Genomic DNA, 20,095 nt, shown 5'->3' with positions numbered 1-20,095 from the left:
GCGAGGGCAGTGGTTCCCAAAAAGCATTTAGCTAGAGATGTGATGTCTCCACCGCGGCCGGGACCCACACTAGTGAAAATAGAAGCTCACTTCCCTTCACACTGAGTGTCCGAGGTTAGTCGCTCAAGAATAGTACGCAAAATGCATACTGAAATAAGTACACGGAATTCTGACGATCTAGGGAGACAGGTTTCATGTACCAATAAAAATAATGGTTAATAATGGTTGTTGTTCATACATTCAATTAATCCCCTCCATAGCTCAATCTTACCAACTGGTAGAACAAAAAGAGAGGGTTTTCCACCCATAATGTACAATGTATGTTCTGTCTTTTACTGGTGTTTAGAAGATATACAGTTCATTGTTTCATGCTGAATTGGTTGATGGGCTGTAGTATTTTAGACTAGGGGTGCAACACTTGGTTGTGAGCTTGTAGACTGTCTATTTTCATTGTTTTAAAATAGTGCTTAAGTGATTTGTTGATCTATATAAAAAAAAAACAAGAATATATGTATGTAATACAAAAGTGCTTAATCAAAAAATAACTGATAGAATAATCACTAGAAAGTTGCATCCAGGCCTGGAATTCCGTCATTTTAGGGGCAAGGCCACTTGGCCTTTGGTGTTGTTCATTTTTGAAGGGCACAAAGGCCAAATGCCAGGGCAGGAAGGCCATCAAATCAAACAAGATTTTAGTCAATTGAAAGAATTTGTTGAATTTAAGGGTTAGGGATGATAACCTAATCTGCAGTAAAATAGATAAATGATGGTATTTACAATCCATCCATGCTCAGCCCTGCACCAATCAAAGTCACTGGATTGGTTTAAAGATGGGTAAGATTTCAGAATCTCAACAAAAGAAACTGGTGTCAGCATATTGACCAGAAAGAGACACTGGTGTCTACTGTCTACATATTGACAAGAAAGAGAGAGAGGAGAAAGTGGTCAGCTGGGACATTAAAGGAGTAGTTCACCCCCAAAATGACTTTTTTTCTATTGATTACTCATGCCATGGAGAGTAGAGTTCAATAATATTTTTTGGTTTTTGTCACATTCCTAAGACAAAAATTTGATTCAAGTAAATTTACCCCCATTGATTCCGGATGGGGATCCGTTTCGAAACGGGTCCCCATCCGGAACGAATGGGGGTACATTTATTGTTATCACATTTTTGTCTTAGGAATGCGACAAAAAACTAAAAATATTATTGAACTCTAGTCTCCATGGCGTGACTAATCAATAGAAAAAGTCATTTTGGGGTGAACTACTCCTTTAAGGCCACTGTGGCCTAACGTCATGCCATTGGTTTGAGGGGCACAAGGTCAAACTGAGGGGCAACGGCGGCCATGGCCTTCATGGCCTCCATGAAATTCCTGCCCTGGTTGCAGCCGTATTTGAGCCCTATTGGCCTGTGGTTTTACTCTGCCTGGGATCAAGGGGCCAGGAGATTATTTTTTGGTTCATTTCTCCAAGGTTGGATACTGCAGCTTTAGTGCAGCAACATAAGGGCGCTGCTATTTTGGTCTTGGTTCAGTCTCAGATTTATCATACAGTTCATTAATTTATCTCCACCAGGCCGACAAGACCAGGAGGTGGAGATTATGTTTTTGCCCCCATCTTTGCACGTGCATGTGCACACCCAGACCCAGTTGGCCAAGGAAGTTCGATCTCATGGGGGCGATATAACAGGCAGTTTTACATGTTGGCCAGTAATAACTCTTGAACCAAAGGTCAGAAAAACTAAATGATTCACTGGATCATGACAACCCCCCCCCCTCCCCTCCTCTCCTAAATTAGGCACAAATAGCCTTGTGAGTCATGACTCATGAGACAATGTGCATTTACATTCACCCAGTCACACACATTCATACACGGATGACGGAGGAAACCATGCAAGGCACCAACCTGCTCACCGGGAGCAGTTAGGTGGGTTCAGTATATTGCTTAAGGACACTTCAACAGTAATACAGTGGGAGCCCGGGATTGAACCGGGAACCTTCTGGGCTGGTTCACAAGTGGCTGCCCTACCTCCTGAGCCACTGTGTAGCATTAGTGTCTCAAACCCTCTGCCTGTCAGAGCCTCTGCCTGATGATGACCAAAACCTTAATATCTCCCCCCTGCCCAAGTGGGAATTTAGTGGTTATGATGTTGACTTTCCTCACGGGAGTTGTTTTTTTACAACAAGGCTTCGTGTTTTAGATAGTCATTAGAGAAAAGAAAAGATGTGTTAAAATGTTTTCATTTACTTCTTTCTATTGTTTTAGCGATTTTACCATTTTTATTTCAGTGGTTGGGGGCATGCATTTAGACACAAGCAGGCAATTTCTCGATTACTGTTTACACCAGCCCCATAAGTCACATATGACCATGAAAGATTGCAGTGCATCTTGGGAATGGGCTTATTGTGTCTAAAAATACATATTTAGCCACTTGCTAAATACCTGGGGGCATGCATGCAAATCAAAATCGTTAAATCACAAAAACAATAGAAAGCAGTAAATGAAAACATTTTAACACTCATCTTTTCTTTTCTCTAATGACTAATTATAATAGAATAATCTAAAATATGAACCCTTGTAGTAAAAAAACTAAAGTTGTCCTTTAAGTAAGTAAGCCTTGCCGAGCCATGATACCCATATGGAGCCTATCTCCTGTTTCTGTAGCGTGAGGCAGCTAGTGACGCTAGTATGTTGCAGAGACTTACGCCCAATTCAAACCCTTGATGCTGAGTGCCAAGCAGGGAGACACTGGGTCCCATTTCTCAGTCTTTCTTCTTTATGACCCGGCCAGGGATAAACCCCAACCTCCCCGGTCTCAGGGCGGACACTCAATCTAACCCCAAGGCAACTGAGCTGGAGACCCCGGGTTTGAATCCCGGGTGTTACATAGGGAACCAAACCCACCCTTTTAGAGGTCGGTACTCGGCTCAATGCAACTCCTCCAGTGTTCAGGCTGCGTGTCAATGTTTGTCTGGTTGACATGAACGCACGCTTGCTTTGTGAAATCCATGGTTCCCCACCTTATGCCGTTATGAAACCATGGATGTGTTGTCATTCCTGCAGTGTGTGTGCGTGCGTGTGTGCGTGTGCGTGTGTGTGTGTACACGCGTCGTATAAACACAATCACACCAACAATCACTGTGGAATGTTGTTGCTGTAGATCTGGAGACAGGAGGCTTACTGTCTGTCTGTCTGTCTGTCTGTCTGTCTGTCACAATGACTAAATGATGATGTGCCACAAACTCCAAGTTCTAATACACCAATGTACTGATGCTGCGACTAGCGATTCTATTGATTATTTTTTCATTAATTTGTTCAAATTCTAAAATAGCCAAAGTAGAGGCATCTACAAGCTCAAAACCACCGTCGCACCACAATTTTACTTTTGATCATTTTGTGTGACGCTGTAGTCAGTCAGTGTAGTGTGATCAAGTAGAGATCAAGTAGCGAAAACACAAAAAGTTAAAATGTGGACTGGAGATTATTTTTACCAATTAATTTCCAAAACTTTTCCAGAATATTTAACCCAATTTCCAGGACTATATAACAATAATTCAGCTCAATAACAAGTCGCTTACTCCTAAGCGCAATGCTCAAAGACAGGAAGTATATGCCAGTGGTTCTCAACCTTTTCAGGCCGTGACCCCCGAAATAATCATATTTGAACTGGGGGCGCTGACGAGCACTATGAGTTGAGGAATTTTGTATAACACGGTTCTAACACAGTGAAAATAGCAGATCTACATGCTCACAACGCCTCGCAACGCAATTTCTGCTCCTAATATTTGACAATTTGGCCAATGTTTAATTTGTCATTTCAGAGTTATTAACAAAATCAATAACCAAAGACAATGCATAGCTATTTTTTCCAGGACCTTCCAGGACCCTTGATCAATTCACTGTTTGTCAGCCTTCTGATTGGTCCCTGAGACTCCCTGACTGGCCAACCAGAAAAAACATTCACTTTTTGCTATCGGGGGTGGAGTTTGTGCAGTGGAGAATGTTGAATGTGGCTTTCAACAACTGTCCGCTCTGCGCGACACGGCATTCGCCCGGTACGGCCGCGGTAGGTGATAGCGATCAAGCTCATCATAATGAATAAGCTTCAACAAACTAGTTCACATGGACCTTATCAATGGTCTAACTAGTTACGATTGGGTACATATATTTTAAATGGGCAGAATTACGAAAAACCAGCCTATTATGTGAGGAGAACAGATTATAGTTCTCCTCTTCCTACCCAAGATGCAATGTGCTTTATCTATTCTCTCTCTGATCCAGAGGATTAAACTAATTAAAACATATATTTTCGGGGAAACCCCCTGTTTTGCAATGTAACTACTGTACCTTTGTCTTCCCTTTTTATTAATATCACCTAGATGTTTTTTCTTTGGTACTTTATATAGCTGTAATGAGGCTATGAAAAAATAAAAAATCCCATTCACTGCCACTATAAAAACAATCTGCCCAGGGAAAATGTCCCAGCCTAGTAACAGGGCAGAATGGGGCGGGATTTGCAAACTAGTGAATTCCAAACCTTTTCCAGTACTGGAAAGAATATTTCCAGGAATTTCATGACCGTGGGAACCCTGTTTCTTCCCGTATAATGGGTTAAATGTATTGGTTGGAATAAGTGCTCCAGGCCTAATAAGAGACGTTAAATGAAAGAGGAACTGAGCTGTGTTGTGCTGAGGGTCAGTCCATTGATTCTAGTGATGGACTGATTGATGGATTGACCGAGGCTGACCAAGACAAGACGTTGCTTCTGCACGCGTTTCACCTACTAGTGCAGGAACTGTTTAACCCCATGTGTTGCTGAGAGAGGAGTACCTCAGGGCTCCATACTAGTGTCTATTCTGTTTTCGCTCTACATAGAATGTCTTGAAAGCTGAAATTGGCAGATGATACAAGCTTACACAACGATACAAAACAAGCCTCCAGGACTGTTTTTGTGTTATCCTTTTAGCCTTAATGTCTGACTGTACCACGTGTTGTTTACACTTCTGACTAATAAAGTATTAAAATCAATCAATCAAAACCATTTTACCGTGTCAAACACAAAACACACGCACACGCACACGCACACGCACACACACACACACACACACACACACACACACACACACACACACACACAAATCGTTACACTACAACCATAGATATATAAACCTAAATAACTCATTCACAGTTCATTGGAGCGACCTGTAAAGTAGGGAGGGCAGAAGTGCGGAAGTGCACCCTGCCACTCAAAGTGACTAGTGGCCAATCACAGGGACTGGCCACTAGTCACAGGCACGAGGAGGAGACAAACGTTTACATTGCCAAAGCAAGTGCCTCTGATTGGCCTATACCGAACGTCCCCTTCTGTGACGCACGCGGTAGCGTGCTTCAGAATTCCGGAAGCTTGCCTTAAAAAGAGCTGGAGGAGGTGTCTATACTTATGTCAAGGACCCCACAATTAACACGTATTTGGCTGCTTTTCGGCCAGACCGCTCAAAAGGATGTGATGCTAGATGACAGGAGCTGACCCCCACGTCACAGCGGTTCATTACGGGCTGCAGGGAGGAGCTGCTAATTCGAACGCCGCCGTGGCCCAGATCAGTCCCTCCATGACAGGGGTGGGCAACTTTGATGATGGCGAGGGCTACTATATTTCCACCTTCACTCCAGAGGGCCACATTGCATATTGCTACGTTCTACTTTGTCTTTCTTGTATCTCATACAAAAGTAGCAGAAATTGAAGATCTACAAGCTCAAAACGCGTCACACTGCGACGCGTTTTGAGCTTGTAGATCTGCTATTTTTGCTTCTTTTGAATTGGAAACATGAATAATTTTTGTTATTTTTTAATTGGAATCCTGAAATGTACAATTGTATTTCATTTCAAATGCATTTAGTTATACTCATGTTAAATTTATGAACCTAAATACAAATATGTTGGATATGAAAAAAGACTAACATTTTAGTACTACTACTGTATACTAGTCATTAAGCTACTAAGATAGACTGAAGTAATTAAAATGGTCATGTTTGCATGTTTGGAATTGTAACAGCTGAAACCAATAATATATCAGTATTCCGATATTAACCTGCGGGACGCATTAAGTGAAGGTGACCCATGTATGCTCCATGAGATGACATGGAGTGTTAGTGTTCTATGGCTGGGGAGCGAACGAAGGGCCCTTTCCCGCCGGATCGCTGCAACTTGGCCCTGCCCCCCTTGGCCTCAGAGTCGCGTCTATAACCACGCCACCCTCTTCTGTGACGCACGCGGACCCGCCTCACTGCCTCTCGCATGAGCGGACCGCATTAAAGGAGTAGTTCACCCCAGAAAATGACTATTTCCTATTAACTCTTTGAGTGCCAGCGCCCTCTAGGGGCCAAAGAATGCCAGCGCATCTCTCATAGGCGAGCGCTTTAGCTTCCAGGACTTCAGCTTCCAGGACCTCACGTGCTCACGTTCATGCACGGCATGGAAATGTCCCGGATGAAGATGCTAACAGAATGGCTATTCCCATTTTGTCATCTAAAAGATCATTTTTGGGCGATTTCGCCGTAAATAAACCTCGCGCCGCTTCCCTAAAACACAAAAAAGAGATATAAGCCTTTAAAGATGCGGTCTTTCATTGGATTAGGCGGAGATTGGCGATTGCGTTCGCAAATTACGGCCGGCCGGGAGGTTGCTAGCTTTCGGCTAGTAGCTAGAAAAATCAGGCCAGGCTTCAGAAGGCCTCTTATCATTTTATTCATTTAATTAAATAAAGCCGAACTACTTCGGGATCGGCACACTCGTGTACTCATCGGAAGCGGCGCCGAACATCGGGTGAACATTGGGGAGCTCAAAAATGTATTTTAAACCATTTTTAATGGAATATATTGTCGGACAGAGTAGAACGGCTAGCTGGCTAGCGGCTAGCGAGCCAGGACCACCCACGACTCTACAAGCAGCTCGGGGTAAGTGAATTAATAAAAAAAAGATTGTATTGGATTGAAATAAAGCCGAACTAGTTCGGGATCGGCACCAGATGAGTTAATTACTCACCCCATAAAGGCTAAGTTGAATTCATGGACATTTATTTTAGTTTTAGTTTTTTTCGCTTCCTACGTCAATAATTTGATGACTGGCATGAGCTCTCCGGTAGGAGACACAAATGCAGGTCTGATGACCAATTCCGCCATTCAAATGATTGGCTTAGGAATGTGACGAAAAATATATAAACAATAAAATCTCCACAAATTCAAATCTTCATAGGGTGAGCAATTGAGAGGAAATAAGTAGTTGTTTGGGTGAAATATCACTTTAAAAAGGAATATTTCACTTTCAAACATTTTATCTAAACATTTTTTTAAGTCATTTTATTGTCTGCTCTGGCAAATGTCAAACACCCCAGACAGTATTTAGATATTTGATATTCACACCCCTTTTCCTACAGTATAAAAACCCATTATAACTTAAAGGGATATTACACTTTCAAACAAACTTTTAGGTCTAATCAGGCTTGTATGAACACCCTGAACAGTTTTTAATTTGCTTCATTCAGTATTTAGATATTTGATGTAAATGTTACCAGCTCCAACACGCCCAGGCCCTCTCCACATACACACCCATTGTAACTTCAAACTCCATTTTAACCATGATAGATTCATTAAAAACACACATTATTTTTTCTGGTGACTCATAATACCCTCCTAATACGTGAGCAGACCGTGTTTTTTCAATAACTTTTTTCATTTATTTTTAATAATTCTTTGGGAAAATGGAAAACATTAAATACAATAATATTTTATTGAAAATAAATGAAAAAAGTTATTGAAAAAACACGGTCTGCTCACGTATTAGGAGGGTATTACCAGTAAGACTCCCTAATCGGGAGATAAGCGACCGTTGGTCGCTTATCTCCACAAATATCACAACCTCCACCTCTCACGTCATACGGGTAGCCATAGTTACACCTGGAATGTTGAATCTCCATATATGGAGATAACCTACGCATCACACAAAGTCTGACCTCACCAGCCCATACTTGGGCATGGACGACTTATATCTCCATATACGGAGATGGCCATATATGGAGATACGATGACATCACAGAGTCCACAGCTGATGATGTGGCGTGATGTCATACAATACACAAACAAGCCCTATATAAAGGGGCAATTCTCACCAGGGAAGAGAGCATTGCCTGGAATGTTGAATCTCCATATATGGAGATAACCTACGCATCACACAAAGTCTGACCTCACCAGCCCATACTTGGGCATGGACGACTTATATCTCCATATACGGAGATGGCCATATATGGAGATACGATGACATCACAGAGTCCACAGCTGATGATGTGGCGTGATGTCATACAATAAACAAACAAGCCCTATATACTGATGCGATACGATGACATCACAGAGTCCACAGCTGATGATGTGGCGTGATGTCATACAATAAACAAACAAGCCCTATATACTGATGCGGAGATATGAGCAGGGCAAAGGTGTGACGTGTGACGTGTGACCGACCGACCGACCGACCGACCGACCGACCGACCGACCGACCGACCGACGGACGGTGGAGGTTTTCATAGTAAACTGCTCCCTGACGGTCGCAATGAGTCACCAGAAAAAATAATGTGTGTTTTTAATGAATCTATCATGGTTAAAATGGAGTTTGAAGTTACAATGGGTGTGTATGTGGAGAGGGCCTGGGCGTGTTGGAGCTGGTAACATTTACATCAAATATCTAAATACTGAATGAAGCAAATTAAAAACTGTTCAGGGTGTTCATACAAGCCTGATTAGACCTAAAAGTTTGTTTGAAAGTGTAATATCCCTTTAAGTTCAAACTCCATTTTAACCATTTTTTACTGTTATAATACATATGGCTACAGACAATACTACAACCATAACAGTGGTTCTTAAAGTGGGGTCCAGTCAGGGAGCATCAGGGAAGGTCTGTAATTCAAAGTTAAAGACAACACTAAACTAAAAACATACTAAACCAAATCAGAACACACTACACACAATACTACAAAACACAAACACTCAACACGTGAACACAACTGGAGACCCCTTCATATATACAGTATGCTTGTGTGCACTTGACTAGACAGAGAGAGAGACAGAGAGAGAGAGAGAGAGAGAGAGAGAGAGAGAGAGAGAGAGAGAGAGAGAGAGAGAGAGAGAGAGATTTGTGATGCTGACAGCCAACAGCAAAGACATCAAACACACACAAAGGATCAGTGTGTATGGTGTTATACTCTACTATGGTGGTTTTGTTTTATGCTATGTTGATGAGTCTGATACCACAATGAAAACAGGTCCCCAGGACTTTGTCTGACTGTACTGCACCACGTGCTGTTTTACATTTCTAGTGTGGTATAGGAGGGACAGACGGACAGACAGACACATACAGACAGACATCTGGTTGAAACATTAGGAGTGAATGTGCCTCAACCAGACTGCATCTGCCTTACATTGATTTGAAATGAGAGAGAGAGAGAGAATACAGGCGGCTCTGTTCAACAGTCTACACATTAAATTAAATGGCCCTTTAATCAACAATACAGATGATGATTTATTCTGCATCTCTCTCTCTCTCTCTCTCTCTCACACTCTCTCTCTCTCTCTCTCACACACACACACACACACACACACACACACACACACACACACACACACACACACACACACACACACACACACACACACACACACAGTTAATAGTTATTTCTTTCTTAATTGTTATTCCATGCAGAGCTAAATCCAGATCAACACAGTCTAAAACCTTGTGTAGCAGTATGGGCGTTCCCACAGCCCATCCTCCTCCCACTTGTTGGTGAGCTAATTGATGGCAGTATTTAGGCAGCATGGCTTCCAGCTGCTAGTTAGCTGTTGAGTTGGAGGGTGCTGTGTCTCCCACGGCATGGGCAGCATGCACAGCCCTACAAGTGTCCCCCGCTCATGCTGGCCTTTGGGCTTCAGCTACTCTTGTGTGAAGGTACGTTTCCCTTTTGCTGCTTAATGACTGGTATGCCCTGTAGTGTAAGCTTGATCATGACCGTTTGTTTGTCGTTTTAGCTCATGGCTTTATACGACTCCTTCTGGAGTTCCTGCTCTGGCGTGCGGCGCTAAATGGCTACGCATACCAGGTAGGTTGACGGTCCTCCTTTTCTGTAATCGTGTGTTCATTTGGTGTCTTCACCAACATGAATATAAACTTGGGCTTTATGTGCATTTCAGTATTACTAACTCTACCCGGTGTCTGCTGCTGTGGATAGTACACCACTGTGTGTGCTACTCAAGCTAACTGGGTAGGTTCATTGTGCATCTCTCTGTTACTGTTTCGGAACTTTATATTTTGGTATAATAGGTATAACATGGCCACTTGTTGCCTTGCCATTTCAGGGCCGGTGGCAACTGCTGTTTTGCGATCCTGGTTTTACCCTTCAGTCAACTCACAACCTCCAAGCTTCCTATTCATGAACTACTGGCGAGGAAGGCAATCCTATAGTTCTGATTCAGTATTTAGGCTATTGAGCTCCCCAGCCCTCAACAGATGGCATTGTCATTTTATCAGGACTTAAGGCCCATTCCCACTGGGCCAGATAACAGATATCTGGAGATATTTCTCCAGATATTTTTCAATGCAAAGTGGATGGTAGATACAGATAAAAAAAACATTTGCCACAGATAAAAGTATCTGTGGCAAATATCTGTGGTATATATTTTTTTTTATCTGTATCTACCATCCACTTTGCATTGAAAAATATCTGGAGAAATATCTCCAGATATCTGTTATCTGGCCCAGTGGGAATGGGCCTTAAATCAGGTTCATTTCATTTATAAATATATTTCTCTGCGAGTCTGTTAATGCTGTCCTTTCTATTGCAGGGCCAGGTGCTGGGGCTCCTCGGTTGGGACAGTTGATGGCCACCCATGGTAGTGGTAATTCCTTTTTGATGTGCTATTATTTTTTTGAGTTTGTGTGGATTTGGTTGTTGAAGTGCCACTGCCGTGGGTGGGTCGCTCCGCCCATCTATCCCTCCCCAGCACTGGCCCCCCCCTCCAGTAGATGTTCAGCAGTTTTATTGTGACTCACCACTGATGACACTGCTCCAATGAAATGCATTCCAGTTTTATTGTTAACCTTTTGATATGGCTGCGATGAAATGACCTGTATAATAAAGCCTGTTTTGTACTTTTGTTAAAACGTGTTTCTGCCTTGGTTCATTTAGGTAATAACGAACTTGTGTGCTTTTGTAAATCAAGGTATTTGAATTAGTTAGTTCTACCATAACTATTTCCGGGGGTGCAACTCCCCCGGTGGCGTTGTCTGGCAAGAACTTAAATATACCACTATGCCACACTTGCACTGCTGAACTATAATAGGTTTCTAATGACATGCTTTAGATTAGATGTTGTATACTATTATAGGGTGTGTGTGTGTGTGTGTGTGTGTGTGTGTGTGTGTGTGTGTGTGTGTGTGTGTGTGTGTGTGTGTGTGTGTGTGTGTGTGTGTGTGTGTGTGTGTGTGTGTGTGTGTGTGTGTGTGAATTAAATACACAGCATTCAATTCATCAGCATCACTGTATATAAAGTTGTACGACTGCACTTTTTGCAAACTAAATAAGTATCCCATCAATCTGCGTGTGTGTCTGTTGAAAAGCTATGTACAGAATGAGGCTTGGTAGGTAGGTAGACACACGCACAGAGGCGTCAATTGGGTATGGCAAGCTATGGCAGGTGCCATACCTTGGCTACAGGGAGACATGCCTGTTGCTAAAGTATGGCAACATAACTGGTGTCTTGCACGCGCGCCCAGACACCAGTCATGTTGCCATACCTTAGCTTTTTCTGAACTGACGCCGCTGCACAAACTGACCTTCCTGCTGAGGTGCTCCTTGTTGACGGTCCTGCTCCTCCGCAGGTTGATGGCCGGGGATCGCAGCAGGTTCCTGATCCGGTTCTTCATGCTGCTGGATCCGTCAGCAGTCATGGTTAAAAAGACCCCACTTTAACCCCCAGTCCCACGCACACACACACACTAGTCTCTCACTCTCTCACAGAGCAGCCACAACGAGGTGGATTTAAAAACTGCAGCAGCTAGGGGTCACATGGTACGAGTCTGACGCGTTTTAATAACATTTACAGATTAAAAAGAAAATCCAAAACAAAAAAACATCATTAAAAAAAAAGGAGATAGAGATCAAAAGCTCTGTCAGTTACAGGAGGATGTGTTTAGTGGCTGCTGCTTTGCTTTGGTTCCAGATCTATTGCACAGATCAGATTAGAAGAAGAATCCTTCCTCGTTCTTCGTATAAAAACACAAGTCCTCGTTGTCCGTAGAGATTATACGTATAGTCCTTTGAAAAAATGATTTTTAAGCAGCTCACACCGGCGTCCATTTGTCTTTGAAAAAATGATTTTTAAGCAGCTCACACCGGCGTCCATTTGTTCATGTGATTATATTCCTCAGCGCAGAGATGAGACCAGAGACAGACAGTTGTGTGTCTGTTCTGTTGCGTCGTTCGTTTTAAAACAACCGACCGCCACCGGCACATTCACATTGTGCAGAGCTCTGCAGAACACACACACACACATACGATACACGCACACACACCAGTGCTCAGCCTCAGACTGTCTGGGAGTCCAGTAAAACCAGTAACACACACATACCGGCTATCTATCTATTATCCACACAAAAGGCTTGTCTTGTCTCTCATTCCGCCACATGCAACAGAACGTCCCTCGTATCAGTTCAGACCAGATTAATCCATAGAGTTGTTATAATATCCAGACCAGCTCGGCTCGCTTTCCTTCCATCTACATTTTGACAGCCATATGTTTCCAGATCTGACCCACATCACATCCATCCACGTTATGGTGGCACCGGTCGGATGGGGGGAGAGTCTTCAGCGCCCCCCGCAGGTGGGAGTATGTCAATGATGCAGGCAAGCACGGGGTACTTTTTTGTGCCTTTAATGCTGATGGTTAGACACCATCTGGTCAACACGTGACGTGCACGAGTTCCTTCCTCCACCGTCCCGAAAATATAATTAGTATGGTTGCCCAACAGGGCCCTAACAGGGCAACCAGGCTATAGTGGCCTTCTTGTCTGACTTCATTCTTCCTTCCCTTCCGGATAAACTTTATTTTGCCTACTTGTCCGACTTTATTCTTCCTTTTGGATAATCAGTGGTGTGTTCTAGATTTCTTTTAGGGCATACTACTAGTAAGACGTCTCAGCCTCAGGCCATGCGAAACAGGTGATGTCTTGGCCATCTGGCCAGTGATATCGGAACAGTTAGTTACCCATATATGGAGACTCCTGGTAGCCTACCCATGGGCCTATATGGAGATCCATGTACTGTACATAATGGAGATATGCTGTGAGAGCCCAAACATTCTTACTCAGTTATTCGTTATGTGAAAGTCCTATGACGTTATGACATCTGACCTCATACATATGCCCATACATGGAGATCCCTGTCTGTATAACCAGCCACACAGACATGAGCTGTCTTGGTCATCTGGTCTTGGCCATATAGGCAGCCTATGGAGTTATTGTGGTATGTGGCCGATGTGGCCTCATATATGGGCATTCTCATATGAAGTCCTAGATATAGGCTTAATATTGATGACAACAGGGAACTCCATATATGGACATAAAAGGAATTATGTTAGTGTGGTTCCCCTGACATCACAGTGATGTTAGAGCTGCCAACGTGTGGGTAGCACTGACCAAATTATTGCCAAAATGGCAATACTGTTCTGCTAGCATTTATGGCCAATATGTGTTGCAACAAAGGTGAACACCAAGCAACAAAGGTGAACACCATAAGAACAGTATTGCAGGCCTGCCAGGCCATTTTGACCATTTTTGGAGGGGCGCTACCCACACGTTTGGCTGTGGGCCATACGCTCACCCGCGCCTAACTAATTAGCCATATTCACACTGTGGCCATCTTGGATCACATGACCACATGGGGTAGCAAGCAGCCAATCAGAAGCTCAAAACAGCATGCAATACCTGCCCACGGAAGCTTCTGATTGGCTGCGTTGCTACCCCATGTGGTCATGTGATCCAATATGGCCGCGGTGTGAATATGGTCAATAGAGCCAGGAACAGCACTGGCTCCCCCTAACGGACGGGAGCCTGCTGAAAAAACGCAGCAGTCTGCAAAGACCTTCAGAACGCCAATTCGATCAGCACAGCCACGTCCAGAAGATCGCACCGGTCATTCAGCATTTTCCTACAATGGAGAGCTGTACATATTTGGTGGCAAGACCTATGATAGCTTTATCTTAAATGATCTGTGGAAATTCAGTCCAGTGACCTTCACCTGGAAGAAGGTTGAGTCCAAAGGGAATGTTCCACGTTTAAACTGTCATTATCAAACAGTATGCTGTTTCATGGTGGGAGATCGTGTCATCCTCTTTGAAGGACATAGACCATACGGCACAGCCAATAATGACCTGTTCATCTTGGACTTGAGTCCTAGTCTGAAGACCTTATGCAAGCTGGCAGTCATTCAGTACGGTCTGGAGAACTCCCACATAACATCAGGTGGGAAATGGCAGCCATGACAACCAACAGCAAATGAAAAAAATCACACCGGTGCGAAGTGAGCAGTGCAAACTAATTCCTGCAAGGGCACCTGCCCTGTGCAAATCAGTGTTGATAGGTACGCATGGCAATCTCATTTTTGCTGCATGTCAGATTTAAAATCGATTTGTTTCCATTCAATTCACAAAGAAGACACATAAAGGGCATAGAACTTATCTTATGGCAAATCCAACAGTGTGAAATATCGTTTAATTTAGATTCTATGACATAACTCATAATATCATTTTTGGACAAATGCTTCTAAAAGAATATCCGACGCTGTATTGCTTATACATCCATCTGGCACAAAAAGGAAAAACAAGGGAATTCTCAAATTCCTGTTTGGGCTATGAAAAAATCACACCCAATGTGAAGTGAGCGGTTGTCGTGCTTGCATAACGTCTTCAGACTAGGATTTGAGTCTAGGATGTACAGGCTATGCTACACAAGCTATGCTTTCTCTATGTGATGCCAAAAACGAGGTAATTAATTACCATGATGCCTGAGATTTGAATATTTGCGTGCTGAGAGTCTGACTAATAGACCTCAGAATCAGTGTCTTTCAGTAGAGGTCTCTACTGTTCAAGGGCTCTTTTGTATGTTAATATTACGTGAGTCACTACACTTGTGAATTAATTCTGTCTTACCATTAGAATTTGCCCCATTCAAGTCAATGGGCAAAATTCATTCTCTAATTGCGACCGTAGGGAGCACTTAGTATCAAAACCTCTGCCTCATGTCAGCCCCATATATGGCCATTCATTTATTATTAGTGATTTAATTGCTGCTGCTGCCGCTCGCATGTGCTGCAACTCTCTGGCGCTAGTACCGCTCTCTGTCCAGGCGGCGCTGGTGGCCAGCGGCTTCCTCCATGAGACCCTGGCGGCGACGCTGCTGGCGCCCCCTGGCCAGACGACGGCGCCGCTCGTCGGCGGTCTCCGGCACATGGGCGCGTCGCGTGCAGGCATGGGTGGCTGGGAACATGGTGCTGGCGTGCGCTGCTGGCGCTGCTCTGTGTTGACACAGCGGCACGAGGGCCTGGCTGTGCTGTTGTAGCCTGATAAATCAGTCCACACATTACCACCCCCTGTTGGTGTGAAGTGTGTGATCGAGTCTGGCAACGCCAGGCAAGTGCTGTTGTACCTGCAAACCACTGCTATCCTGCACGGTGGAGGTGGTGGAGTTTGTGGGCACCATGGACTGGACACTGCTGCTACTACTTGTCAAAAGATGGTTTCGATCCATCATTAGTGTTACTCAGGCTCTCCGACTCAGAAGCTTGGAAGGTGAGGTCCATCTTCTCTTCGAAGCCCGTGGCAGCAGCGGCGCTCAAATTCGTGGGCGAAACATCATCGTCATCTCATGGACGGGTGCTCAAATCCATGGGGGGAGCGTGTCGCTGTTACTACATCTCATCTTTTCGACACCCGACTCTAACCCTCACCCTAACCTTAACCTCCGTGGAGTGAGTCGCTAACCCTCCGGTCGAAATGATGGGCGTTCGCAAAAGCGAGATTTCCCCATCCATGGGTGCATCATCATCGGTGGTGGTGGTGAGTCCAGTGGTGAGTTGAGGCACGATTGAATTGAATCAGGTTTTTGACCCCCTCACTAGTGAACACAGGCTGGAGCTTTCATAGATTCAAATTCATAGCCGTGTCCCGTTTGACTGGCCACCCAAGAGAACCTGGGTTACTGTCAGCGCGGCCAGCTCTTTGGCCTTGTTTATTACACCATCTTTACGATTGTAGGTTTTTTGTTGCTTTAACGTGTTCGCAATGAATTCAATTTATATCTTCTCACGACTTCTTAGGCTTTTTCAGTGTGACGGCTGCCTCCTTCTTCTTATGCCCTTCTGCCCTGACAGTGCATCCTGGCTGTGTGAGTGTGACGTCACAACGGCCTCTGAAATTCCATAATAAAAATCACACCCAATGTGAAGTGAGCGGTGGTCGTGCTTGCATAACGTCTTCAGACTAGGATATAAGTCTAGGATGTACAGGCTACACACACACACACACACACACACACACACACACACACATCGCTATGGCAAAACGCTGAGGAGTACAGGCTACAGACACACACACACACACACATTGCTATGGCAAAACGCTGAGGAGAACAGGCTACAGACACACACACACATTGCTATGGCAAAACGCTGAGGAGTAGGCTACAGGCTACAGACACACACACATTGCTATGGCAAAACGCTGAGGAGTAGGCTACAGGCTACAGACACACACACATTGCTATGGCAAAACGCTGAGGAGTACTGGCTACAGACACACACAGCCACTCTATGGAGCGGTCTATCACCGCTCAAAAAAATAGGGCTACCTTTTTATTTGAATGACAAATTACGAAATTAGTAATACGTTAAGTATGTCAGAAGAAACTCTCAGTCTCAGGACACTGCCAGGCATAATTCCACATGCGGTCGCTATGACAATTACATACACAATTAATCTTCTGGTTAAACAACAATAATAAATAATATCTATTTGTCTGTCTGTCTGTCTGTCTGTCTGTCTGTATTAAACACACATCAAGAATGTGGGCATTTGTTTAAAATCACACCCGTGTGAAGTGGAGCTGTGTGTGTGTGTGTGTGTGTGTGTGTGTGTGTGTGCATAGGCGATTCTAGCCTCTTCCAGCAGGGGGTGCACGACCTCTATTACCTCATGCACGCGCGCGCGCGTGCACGACGTTCGCGTGCGCACGAAGCGCGCACGCGAAAAAAATTGCGGATATTAGCGGTTTTGTAATGTTGTTTTAGCGGATTTCTGCAGTTAATTTTGTACCCAAATGTAACACAATATAAACAAAAAAAAGTGTAAAACAGGTGCTTCTTTTTCTAGACACCATATGTCTATCTATAGGATTTATTTACTTATTTTGCAGACAGAGGCAGCACAGCCAGGACATATAAAGCCAAACATCAAGTTAATCATCATTCATCAAGCAATCAAGCAGTCATTTACATTGGTGGTGTGGCACAACCACACCACCAAAGATCCATAACCAGCAGCTACCAATATTTACAAGCAAGTGAAGCAAGCATGCGCGCTCGCTCGCGCGCACACACACACACACACACACACACACACACACACACACACACACACACACACACACACACACACACACACACACACACACACACACACACACACACACACACGGAGGAGAAGAAAACAGGCTGGCTAACTCCACAGTGAACAGATAGTTAAATAAAGCCATGTCTTACCTTAAGAAAATGACAAGAAAATATCCAATGTTATATTGAGGTGCCCAGAAGAAAGTGTTATTCCTTGGAGGCACAGAACACATCGTGTAATCCAGCCTCGTTGAGCAGCGCCGAAAACTTTAGTTCACGTATGGTAAATGTAAAAGCTATCCACATGTCCTATGGATGTCTGTAGTTAACCCCAGGTAGCATATTCCACTGTGAAACAACTGTTTAATTCTGTTATTTAGATAAATCTGCAGGTGTCATCATCTGCCGTTTGTTTTTCAGCTGTGCTGTCAGAGACGTTCAGACAGTCACTGTGATTGGTTGAGAAACCAGTAGTCCTATTACCTCCCGCCCCCCATTTGCTGTGATTGGTTTAGAAGTCATGCTATGGGTGCTTCAAAGGGTCAAAAAAGGCGAATTTGAGATGTTCTTCTTCTTAATCGTTTATTATGATCAAAAAAATCAAAATGGCCGCCTGGCGGCCAGGGGGTGCACGTGCACCCTAGGACACCCCTTAAAATCGCCTATGTGTGTGTGTGTGTGTGTGTGTGTGTGTGTGTGTGTGTGTGTGTAGATCATGTGTACCGATTTTTGTGACATTTGAAGAAAATATGTAGGAAAAGGAGCAAAAAGTGTGTTTTGGAGAAAATTCAAGATGGCGGAAAATCTATCCTGGCGCAAATGGGCGTGGCCTATATGGGGAGATGCGTCTTGACCCAAGGAATCCAGGGAAAAAAGAATTTTAATTTTCCGATCTACGGTTCAAGAGTTACGGGGCAAAACGTAAAGTGGGCCGTTATAGCGCCACCATGAGGCCGATTGATGTAATTATTTTTCGATTCATTCTTAAAATCATTATGAATCTCCTCTCCGAGGTTTGAAACTGTAGCTCCTATGGTTTACGAGAGAAAAATACTTGAAAGTGATTTCTTGCATTGTCCCATTATAAGTCAATGGGGACAATTAAGCGTCGTTTTTTGCCGATTACGTCGGCATGGTAAGGCGGATCGGAACGAAAGGTAATAGAACACCATTCCCGGCCGAGCCGCACATTTTGATGTATATATTGCGCAAGTGGCGTAAATGGTGCGGCACTAGTTACGCGCCGAAGTCAGGCTACATACAGACAGACACACACACACACAGACACACAGACCCACACAGCCACCTATAGGGAGCTGCACACAGCTCCAAAAATGATGACATAAACAATGCAGCTGTGCACAGAAACTGCAACATGTATGTAATAGGCCTACCTCTGCTTCGTCACAAGATGGCGCACTTTCCTCACATAGCCCACATTACTGAGAATAGCTGTGGAGTCGGGCTGGATAAAACGTTTTCCTCTGCGGTGGAAAGGCTGGTGGCCAAAGGTGGGAAAAAAGTACTAAAATGTTTTACTTAAGGATAAGTATCAATACTGCAACGTAGAAATACTCTGTTACGGGTAAAAGTCCCGAATTCAAAATGTTGGCCCTACTCATTGAGCAGAATGTCCCATTTCATGTTTTCAAAATGCAGAGGATGAAGACGAGGTCCCGTCTACACAGTCCTGTTCCTGAGGACCACCCTAAACTTGGCTTGAGGAGTGGTGGAAAACCCTTTTGCTTGGCGAATTTCATATACTATGTGCAAACGATACGACAAAAATACCCGCTTCGGCGCTTTCTTACCCCCTCTTACTGACTCATGTCAAATAACTGCTGCTCGTTCTAGAAACTCAGTTAGTTTAAGAACAGCTTGACTTGACCAATGACCATGCCTTCTAGACTGGTTGGGAAAGAAGCACATCTCTTCTTTAGCTGAATTCAGTCTTTATTTTGCATTAATTAACCACATAAACCCTCTAGTCTTAAGTTCACACTGGCAGCTACACAGATAGGCCTACCATTATTTTCCAATGGAAGCCATATGAAGATGCATAGACACAGCTGACGTTTTTGTAGCTGCTACACAAGCTACAGGAGTTAAAAAAAAAAACTAAAAAAAAACGTTGAGCTCCTTTCAACTTCAGCTACAAGGATACAAAGCCAGATAACTGGACTTGAGTTACAACTGTACTTTGACAGCTTTTTCCGACCGTCTACACCAAATATCTTTGGCAAAAAATAGCCGATCTACAAGCGCACAACCCCCAGAATAAGCATGCTGAAGTTCAAGTGGTTAAACACACAAACTGCACACCTAGCTGACCGGCGTCCCCCAGGGGTCTATACTTGGGCCTCCTAATTGCCGATCTACAAGCCAGAGAACGA

General features: G+C 43.9%; 1 protein-coding gene across 1 annotated transcript in view; it reads right to left on the bottom strand.

The window, feature by feature from the left end:
- Positions 1-12,074, bottom strand: part of LOC308305924 (mitogen-activated protein kinase-binding protein 1-like) — a gene marked incomplete at its 3' end in the record, with an annotated part of 134,672 nt that extends 122,598 nt beyond the window's left edge. Inside the window, exon 1 of the mRNA XM_080750821.1 lies at positions 11,876-12,074. Within this exon, the coding sequence (XP_080606947.1) occupies positions 11,876-11,989 (114 nt within the window). The 5' untranslated portion in view covers positions 11,990-12,074. The remainder of the gene's footprint in view (positions 1-11,875) is intronic.
- Between the last annotated feature and the right edge of the window lie 8,021 nt (positions 12,075-20,095).

The sequence above is a fragment of the Nannobrachium achirus genome, assembly GCF_963921795.1.
Source record: "Nannobrachium achirus genome assembly, chromosome: 20".
NCBI classification, from domain to species: Eukaryota; Metazoa; Chordata; class Actinopteri; order Myctophiformes; family Myctophidae; genus Nannobrachium; species Nannobrachium achirus.
Note: the sequence above shows the minus strand (reverse complement) of the source record. Positions and strands in the feature narration are given on the sequence as shown.